This window comes from Lontra canadensis, unplaced genomic scaffold, assembly GCF_010015895.1.
Source record: "Lontra canadensis isolate GAN:19392208 unplaced genomic scaffold, GSC_riverotter_1.0 scaffold181, whole genome shotgun sequence".
NCBI lineage: Eukaryota > Metazoa > Chordata > Mammalia > Carnivora > Mustelidae > Lontra > Lontra canadensis.
In genome coordinates this window covers 114,479-124,671 of record NW_022631175.1, presented here as the reverse complement: position 1 = coordinate 124,671, position 10,193 = coordinate 114,479, and the positions used below count along the sequence as shown (strand labels likewise).

The window sequence follows — 10,193 nt, the reverse complement described above, 5'->3', positions numbered from 1 at the left end:
AACTGTTAAAATGCCTATTTTACCCAAAGCAATCTACACATTTAATGCAGTTCCTATCTTCTTTTTTAATAGGACAAAATTTTTAATTCATTTTTTTTATGTGTAGATTTTCCAAATTTTATACCATCTTGCCTTAGTAAGTAGTACAATTAAAGGGCTTTCTATGGTCAAGTATTGTGGAGAAGCTTTAAGTAAGGTAAAGTTACAGATGTTTACTTACTGAATCAGTTGGGAGAACTAAGTTGTTTAAGGTTATAACAATCAAAATAAGGTGTTTTGCAAATGCAGAGAACAGGATATATTTTCTTCCCCCAAAATTTGTTAATTACCTTTGACCATCATAGTTCAATATGCTTTGGGTAAACTAGTTAAAACCAGATCAACAAGGTTTTCCCATTCCTAGGTTTGAAACTACGTGTTTTTTTTTAACAACATGGATGGACCTCAATAGTGTAAGTGAAATAAGTCAGTCAGAGAGAGGTGAATACCATATGTCTTCCCTCATATGTGGAATTTAAGAAAGAGAACAAATGAGCAAACAAAGAGAGGGACAAGCAAAAAATCAGACTCTTAAAGTAAGCCCCTTCTCTTTAACAAATACTGAACTGAAAACCTGATTCCTGAAGTACCATAGAAATGGCAAACATTATTCTCAATTGTTTGGTTACTTTCTACTTAGCTTCCTAGTCTCTTTCCTTAAGCATTGCAAGGACTGCTTGATTCCTTAGGAGAAATATAAATTACTTTTCATGGCCTTCCTACTCTTTGGAACCTGGCACTAAAATCCTGAATATCTTAGGAGCTTGACCTCCACTTTGTCTCTCGGTCCTATGAAGTCACCAAAAGCTCTCCTGGTTTCTCTATTCCTTGGAAAAATGTTTTCAGTGCATCCATAGTTTTTGTTTCATGTCAACGGTTGGAATAATTCCCATGGGGAAATTTTCTTATAAATTATTAGGCCACTACATGCAGTTTTTCCTACTCTATGACCTCGGTTTTTCAAATCCTCGTCATGAACAGTTTCCTCAAAGATTTGTTTTGTTTTCCTTAAATTTTAGCTTTCCTGGGTTATAGTTTTGTTCTTCTAAAATTTCTCTTAAGCCAGAAGCAGAAACCTGTATTCATTATTTCTGATGAACAAATACTTATTCTGTTTTAGGTATTTTGTTATTTTTCAGTTTTTTACTTCCTTTCTAATAACAGCACAACAAAAATGATTTTCAGTGATGTGATATTCAGAATTTTCTTCTAAAATTACATAGTTTTGGTTTTGGGGTCACTCATTGTGGCTTATGACCTATACTGGTATCTTATTAATTTGTGTTTAATAAAGAACTCCACAGGTGAGATTATGTGAACTTTGGCTAATATGTTAATTAAAATTTTTAGGAGAACACACAGATGAAGTATTCTTTTAGACTAAAAAATTTTCTGGATGGTGGCTATAATGTAAATTTCCCAAGAGGCAAAGGAACTTTCTATCTGCCCAGTATATTTATTGAACATATTCCAATCCCAGCAGCTCCCATTGAGCACAGATCAAACCAAAGCATCTGTGTTTATTTTTATTTTCCCCTTGTTTATCTTGTTTTGGATTACCAACATGCTAAATAATATCCCAGACATACAAAATAGCATGGATATAAACATCTCTTGTTGGGTGTAGTTATCTAGGAAATATTATACACCAGCAGGGAATAATGCTCAATTATGAGAAGCATAGTTATTTGTAATTTCCTCTTTGTGTTCTTCATGGTCTGGGCCAGTTTCTACAGGATGATTCTTTTGTACAAACACTGAAAGAAAATTCGACATGAGCAAGAACAAGCACACACAGATATCCCCCTCAAAGTAGAAAGCCTCCCAAACTATCCTCTGCCTTGTGGTTCTGTTTTTATTTCTTTAGGCAATTCTTTCTTCATTGAACTCTTGGTATTTACACAAGAATCTTACTTGGCAGGGCATCAGCGTCTTCTCTGCAGTTACCCAACCCTCTGCCCTTTGATGCTGATCCACAGTATCAGGATCATTCCTAATTTCTGAGCTGCTCTTACTCAGATTAGAACCTCTCTGCTTATAAAGCAATTTTGGATGCCATCCTCAGAGTTTTTGTTGCATCTGAAGATTCCATGAGGAGAAGACTTCCACTTCAACATGAGAGCCTGCTTCGAGAATTTAATGTAGACTGGCTTCTTTTACTTAAAAAATATGAACTTAAGCTTCATCCATTTCTTTGCATGGGTTGATAGCCCTTTAAAAAAATTGCTGAACAGTATTCCACTGTATGGATGTACCACTTTATTTATTATTCATCTATTGAAGGACATCTTGTGCACTTCTCATTTTGGATAGTTGTCCATAAAGCTGGTAGCAACAGGGAATGCCTGGGTGGCTCAGTCAGTTAAGCAACTGCCTTTGGCTCAGGTTATGATCCCAGGGTCCTGGGATCGAGTCCTACAACAGGCCCCTTGCTAGAAGGAGCCTGCTTCTCCTTCTACCTGCTGCTCCCCCTGCTTGTGCTCTCTTTCTGTCAAATGAATAAATAAAATCTTAAAAAAATAAAGCTGGTATCAACAATCAAATCCAAGTTTTTGTGTGGGGCATAAAGTTTGAAACCCATCAGGTAAATACCTAGTACTTATGATTGCTGGGTCATACAGTAAGGCAATGTTTAGCTGGGCTTTTTATGTTTTAAACTGAAAATATTAATTTACTCAATTCAACGGAATTTTTAAAAACCAGATGTCTACATAGTGAGTGAAAACTATGTCCCTAGTCTCAATCCAGAGGAAGTTACTGTATGGGAATGAAGAGTATGCTAGTTTTTATTGGATAAATTGAAGGATGTAACAGAAAACATTTTGAAGCCTAGCTTTATTTTATTGTTTATCTCTCAAACTGTCTTATTGGTGTAAATTCAGCCAAAATCACTGCTATAAATACCATACACCTTAATCATAGTAGTAAAAAAATGATGAGATATTATGAATAGGGAGTCTACTCCTTTGTTTTTTTGGTTCTTCCTTTTATTCTGTTCCCCAAGAGTATCTAGTTTATTCTTCTTTCTATTCAGACCAATAAAATGCTGGAGACTATATAAATACTCCTAAGCATTTAATAACACATTTATTAACCTAGATATTTTTAGACTTCAGAGGAGATGTGGAGAAACAGGCTTCGGTGCCTCAGTAAGTTCATCCTCCTTGCTACTTATTCCCTCTCCCCAGGCCCCTCACCATTTCACAATAATTGATCACTTAGGGGCTCTTCCTTCAGAGATGTTTTTGCAGAGTAAACAAGTGAAGGTTGTAGTGGATGTGAAACACGGGATCATCACATTTCTCAAAGCTCCCTGGGCACTTACTATAAAAGTTGCCTGCAACCATGAACTAAGTCTTTTGGAGGGGAAGAAAGAACTCCTAGCAACCAGGTTAAATCAACATCTTGGGGGTTGTTGAGCACAATGGACAGGCTCTCAGCTGACAGGTGCCAGAAATTGACTAGCTTATAGAAACCTAGGTGTACTAGATATTACCCTTGATCCATTACAAACTTTTTTTTTTTTTTAAAGACTCAGGATCATGTCTTTGCCCACTTCTGGGAGGGAAATGAGAAGAGGATGAGGACATGATTTGGGGGCATATAATCATTTCTGAGAGTGGGACACAGCCAAATAGTTCGTGGGCTAAAGCAGAAAAGAATGATAAGAAGAGAAGCAAAAGGAGGTGCTGGCAGGTTTTGCTAAATTCCACCTTGTGTCCTTGGTCCCACTATGCTGTTGTGGCGGATAAGTTTTACTCACTCTGAAATGAAGGCTTGATAGCCTTGGCAAGGAGAAAACTCAGTTCTGCATCTTGCTGCTTGGGCAGTTACTTTGGTTGTGGTAGGGAGATGAGACCCATGTGTCTGAGAGAGCCCTAGCATAGCTTCCCTTCTCTACCCAAGTACTCAGATTTCTCTACCCACACTAGGACTTTACATGGATGATAAAGAGTGTGACAGGAACATGACTTTTAACACATCAGACTGAAAAATGTGCGCGAAGGTGAGTATTGTTTCTTTACCCTTAATCTCTCTAGATGCAGGGTTGTAGCTGGGAGGGACTGAAAAGCCAGGACAGAGTTCTCATGAGTGCCCAAATTAGACTTTCCACATTGGCATAAAACTGGGTCATTAATGCCTTTAAGGTTCTACAAAGTTTTTTTTTTTTTTTTTAAATTAAAAGGACACTTCTCTATAATAAAGATGACAACTGGGGTTGAATGCTTGATCTTTCCTCCCTTCTTTTTACAATCCTGAGTGGTCAGGATTGGCAATGGTTTTTGTTGAATAACTGGCAGCTCCCCCTCTACTCTTCACCCTTTACTCAATAAACATTTACCAATTGCCTGGTATGTGCCAGGCACTAGGAGCGATAACTACAAGGGGATTATATGCATAGCCACCTACAATAATACAGGCACTATTGTATTACAGTTTAGTGATCATGAACTTTGGAACCAGTTAACAGTTTAACGTTCATGTGTATAATCTTCTATAATTTTCAAGATAACCCTATGAAAAAATATTATGATATTGTCACTTAAAAATTTTTTTAATAAGATTTTATTTATTTATTTGACAGAGAGAGATCACAAGTAGGCAGAGAGGCAGGCAGAGAGAGAGGGGAAGCAGGCTCCCTGCTGAGCAGAGAGCCCAATATGGTGCTCGATCCCAGGACCCTGAGATCCTGACCTGAGTGGAAGTCAGAGGCTTAACTTCACTTATAAACTGGTTCTCCCATTATATCCTATATGTATCCCCCTTGCTTCTGTGCAATCCCAAATTACTCCCAATCAATTTTCCTTCTCCTGTCTCCTCACCTTGTTTTAAGCCACCCAGGTGCCCCAATATTGTCATTTTTTAAACCAAGACCCACAAAAGTTAAAGAGCTTCCCAAGTTCACATATGTAGTAAATGGTTGAGCCAGACAGAGTCCTCTTGATTTCATATTTAATACTCTAGGCTCTACATTATAGCCTTTTCAAGTTCTCTGAATCAGTTCAAACAAGAATCACTTAGTGAACTCATCTATCATTGATTATGATGAGTTTAATATCCTTAGTTCTTTATCAAATTTTAGCAAACCTGTATAACTCTTTGATGAACTCATTCTTCTTATTCCAATTAAACCTTTTCTCTTCACCATCACCACTTTCCTCGTCTCCTTATTCTCCCCATGGAGAATCTGAACAGTTTTCTCTAAGAAAGACGTTGCGTGGTAGTTCATTTTGTGGTTCAATTATCATGGTATAAAAAAGCAAAAAGCGGCTGTCAGATTATTTTTATTATAGCTGGCTTTTGTAAAATTTAAAGACTTCAAAGTAGTCCAAAGAAATGAAGAATTGAATTTTCTCTACCTGTACATAGGGTTTTACCTCTTGTTTCAGTTTGCCAAGTTCATATTACTCAGATATATAATATACGCCAAGCCCACTTCCACAGGAAGAACATGAAATAATTTGCAATCAAATGCAGAGAAAACTTCAGAGTCTTCATAGGGCCTGGGGTTGATGGAGCCACAGAGTCACATGTTGGCAAGACTTGATTTAGGCAATGGATGTATGGAGTTTAATCTCAAATGGCCAAAGACAGTAGATGGGGCAAGGTGGATGTGTGAGGCAGGGTGGGGCGGGGAGATAGACAGTAGTGAAGACTGGGAACTAGAGAGGGATGTCTGCTTGAAGTTTACCCCCAACAAATTAGCATCGTAGATGAATATTGGCTTGGTGCTACTGGTGACCAATTTTTAAACGAGATACTAGAAATTATAATTAAAAAATAAAATCCCCCAATTTTAAAAATTTTATGTGAGTCAAACAAAATATGAGTTTCCAGTTTTGGTTCAAAGGTCACACACTTGAGATCTTTAAACAGGTATTAACTGACTATACACTTGTCACTTGCCAGACATTTGACAACGGATGGAGATTTAATAATGAACAAAAGAGACATTCCTGTTTTGCTATTGTCACATCTCTAAGCTCTGTCCCCAGGGTGTCTGAGAACTCAATTTTTCACTTATAAACTGGCTCTACCATTACATCCTGTATGTATCCCCCTTGCTTCTGTGCAATCCCAAATTACACCCAATCAATTTTCCTTCCCCTGTCTCCTCACTTTGTTTTAATTCGTTGTGAGTTTTTAAATTTATGCATAAATTAGTAGAAAATTATTCACTCTTACAGTATGTAAAACCTTCCTTGTTAAATTTGTTTAATCATTAGTTCTAATGAAGCAAACTGTGGACAAAGACACAAAGAATATTTTATATACACCATTGCCCCATCCTTACCATCTCAATATGCTCAGTCCAAAGGCATGAAGAGTACGGTTAATAACCTGCATACCAATAGAGAGATAAGATACTGTTGCAAGGAGGGAGGCCAGAAGCTCTAAGAAGAAGTCTTTCTTAATTCAATAAGAGTAGTGAAGGGGAAAATACAGTTTGAAAGACCTGAATATCTCAAAACTTATTGAAGTCAGTGACACTCTATCTCCAAGACAATTCTATGAAGTATTTCTGTTTAACAGAAGAGGGATAATTGGAAAAGTCAGAGAAAGAATTGAGGTAGACATTTTTAATGATACAGTTGGAGATGACCTTTTGCTTCACTGTCTGATTTCTCCTTTAACTTCTGTTCCAATAGAGTGAATTTGTTATCTAATTTTGTATTCTTTCTTTGTACCTTTTTTTAATAATTCTTATTTAAAGTATTTAAATTACTTTACCTTCTAGCTCATTTATTTGAGATCTGTTGCCTTACTATCATTGACAGGAGCTACTCCAAGAAAGTGGGTGTCCCACAAAATTTTGTCCCACAAAACTGAGTGTCCCATTGCCTCTGATACATAAGAATAAAATGAATCTGGTTGCCTTATATTTGACTCAAACTAAAAAGGGTGTGAAACATACAATCATATGTATAATTTATAAGAAAATGATTTTTAAGTGATTTTATGATTCTCAGACTAGTCATCCAGAGTAGTTTCATCCACATGAAAAATTAAATAAGTCAAGAGCGTAGGAGGAGGGGTGACCTGGGTGGCTCAGTCAGTTAAGCGTCTGCCTTCGGCTCAGATCATGATCTCAGGGTCCTGGGATGGAGCCCTGCACTGGTCTCTGCACAGCAGGGAGTCTTCTTCTCCCTTTCTCTCTGCCCCTCGCCCCTACTTGTTCTATCTCTAAAATAAATAAATAAATAAAATCATTTTTAAAACTGAGAGTAGAGAATTAGAGAATTTGTGAAGATTCGTTTGGAATGAACAATAGTCTGAGTCTGAAACCATCCCCTTCAAATAGGAAAGGGTATTTTGAAGTACTTGGTGGGAGACTTCAAAAGAGCTACTTGGGGATTTCAGTAAGTGCATATTTTAGTTGGGAGAGAGCAGAGTGGACCAGGTCAGAAATTCTGGGGGATGAGAAAAGAGCCAATAGCTACTACAGTGCGGATTCAAAAACATCTTGGCTGCTGCAATGGTTTTGAGACAAATGATGAAAAGGACCTTCCTCTGTTTTGGAGGAGGGCCACAGAAAAAGGGAGAGCTAGTGCAGGGTTGTCTCAAGTCTAATCCAATAGGGCCATCAATGGGACAAAGGGATCAAATAGTATGATGCTGGGAGAGAATGCTGGATCTCCAGAGGCTGCAAAAGTTGATGGAAGCTTCATAGGAGGAGATGCACCAGCCCATGCTGGGAACCTGCCAACCTGTTGTCCCAGTAAGGAAGCTTCTAAGAACCTGAACTTTTCCCATGAGAGAAGAGTCAGCTCTTTAAACACCTCCCAGGCTCAGATTGAGAGAGTAAGAACTGTTTTGTAACTCCTTCCCTTCCCCTATGCACTGCCCAAACAGGAGGACCCTATGGTCAGGGGCAGGGAAAGGGGCAGGGGGAGAGAGAAACTGCCCAAATCCTTTCCCTCAAGCACAAGGGGGTCACCAGGAAGGAGTCCTACCCGGGGAGAGGATAAGACTGAATGTTAATCAGATTATGAATTTTTAGTATTCATTCAAATCAGTGAACTTAGATGCTGTTTATGTTTATAACTGAAATTGGTTGTGATACATTTATTACTGTGGAAGTCATGTACCTACAGGAGTTTTCATCCAGTTGCCGGGAGAAATAAGATAGAAAAGGAAAATAAGAAGCAAAAATGTAGAATTTAGGTCACATCTAAGGACCATGTTTAAATCCATTATGTGTATTAATTACCCACTTATTCTTAAATCCCACTGCAAAGGGTGTGGGATCTCCTGCAGTGATAGGGCTGAAGAGGAGATGGAAACAGTTAATGACAGCACAGGTGGGGATTTCATCTTAGTGGGCTTCTCTGAGCGGCCTGAGTTAGAGCTGATTCTCTCCCTCTTTGTCCTGACATTCTACACAATAACCCTTGTGGGCAACATGGCCATCATCTTGCTCTCGATCCTGGACACTGGACTCCACACACCCATGTACTTCTTCCTTAGAAACCTCTCTGTTCTTGACCTCTGCTTCACTACCAGCATTGTCCCTCAGATGCTGGTGAACATGTGGGGTGGCAACAAGAAGATTAGCTATGCTGGCTGCATGGTCCAGTACTGGGTGGCCTTGGCACTTGGCTCCACTGAGTGTGTTCTCCTTGCAGTGATGGCAATAGACCGCTATGTTGCAGTTTGCTGGCCTCTGCGCTATGTCTCTATCATGCACCCCAGGCTGTGCCACCTCCTGGCAGCAGCTTCCTGGTGTTCTGGTTTTGCCAACTCCTTTCTACAGTCCTCAATGGCCATGGTGCTGCCTCGATGTGGAAACCGGAGTGTGGACCATTTCTTTTGTGAACTGTTGATCATTGTTAAACTCTCCTGTGTGGATACTGGCCCGACAGAATCTAAAATGTTTATAGCCTGGCTAATCATCCTAGGCATGCCTGTCTCCATCATCCTGACCACTTAAGTGTGCATCGCCAGAGCAGTAGTAAAAATGCGCTCAGCAGAAGGAAGGAAAAAGGCCTTTGGGACCTGTGCCTCCCACCTAATGGTAGTCTCACTCTTCTATGGGACCATTATGTTTTTGTATCTGCAGCCCAAGGACAACTACTCCCAGGACCAGAGCAAAGCACTGGTGGTGCTATACATGATCCTTGCTCCCACACTCAACCCTCTGATCTACACACTGAGGAATAAGGATGTGAAGAAAGCGGTCAGGAGGTTGATAGGGAAGGAACAGGTATAGGGAGATCAAGAGTGGAAAGAACAGGTGAGGCAACCACTGGAGACATATGTGGGGTATACCTGTTTTAACTGCACTTGCTTCATCTTCCTTTGAGGGGGTTGGAAAATCTGCTGTGTTCTAACCACTAGCTATTCCTGGGATCCTTATAGGGTGGGCACTCACCAGAAGGAAACTTGACCATTCCTTAAAGTAACCTCTGGCCAAGGCAATCCTCACTGGCAAGTAATTCTGTGACCCACTGTTGATGATTTCCTATTTTCAATGCATAGTCACTAACTTATTCAAATGTCATCAAATATACATTTAGATATTATAATAATAACAGTGATAATTCTACTACATTTATTAAGCATGGCCATAGAAGCTTCTTAATTTTCTCCATCACCACCTTCACTGCACCATTATCAAAACAATCAGGCATATGATTTAGTCAATAACATACAGTGCGATACTTGTCCATCATGAATAAATATATGAGAACAAGAACAAATGAATAAAAGATGAGTAGACAGAGTTTACACAGTGTACCAAGGATTCCTGTTTCTCAGAACTGGAAGGAATACCATGACTATTCAAGGCCAGATTATAGAACATGTCAAATTCCATCCAGTTTAGGACAGTTTTAAAGATGTTTGAATAATAGGAATAAACACATTTGCTTGCTGGATATATAGACAGTCAATAAATTTCAAAATTACAAAAATGATAACTGAACAAGGGGACTATTATTATTTATTAAATGGAGACAAGTTAACTGATTTCAATGAGATTCTAAAGGGAATCTCTGCTTGCCTTCATAGAAAGAGAAAAGAGGAAAATCCAAGTGACCACAAAGGGAAGTGACCACAAAGGGAGTCAGGGGACTTGATCTGCTTTGCTACATCTACATGGTTTTCACATGATCATGATCCCATGGTTTCTAATCCACATCATCATTAAAAGG

The 10,193-nt window shown here is 38.9% G+C and overlaps 1 protein-coding gene across 1 annotated transcript; it reads left to right on the top strand.

Annotated features, from left to right (window-relative positions):
* The first annotated feature begins 8,221 nt into the window (after positions 1 to 8,221).
* On the top strand, positions 8,222 to 9,250 carry LOC116860691 (olfactory receptor 10). Its single transcript, XM_032846862.1, is given in 1 exon segment — positions 8,222 to 9,250. A coding segment is annotated over 1 exon segment (1,029 nt).
* The last annotated feature ends 943 nt before the right edge of the window (positions 9,251 to 10,193 follow it).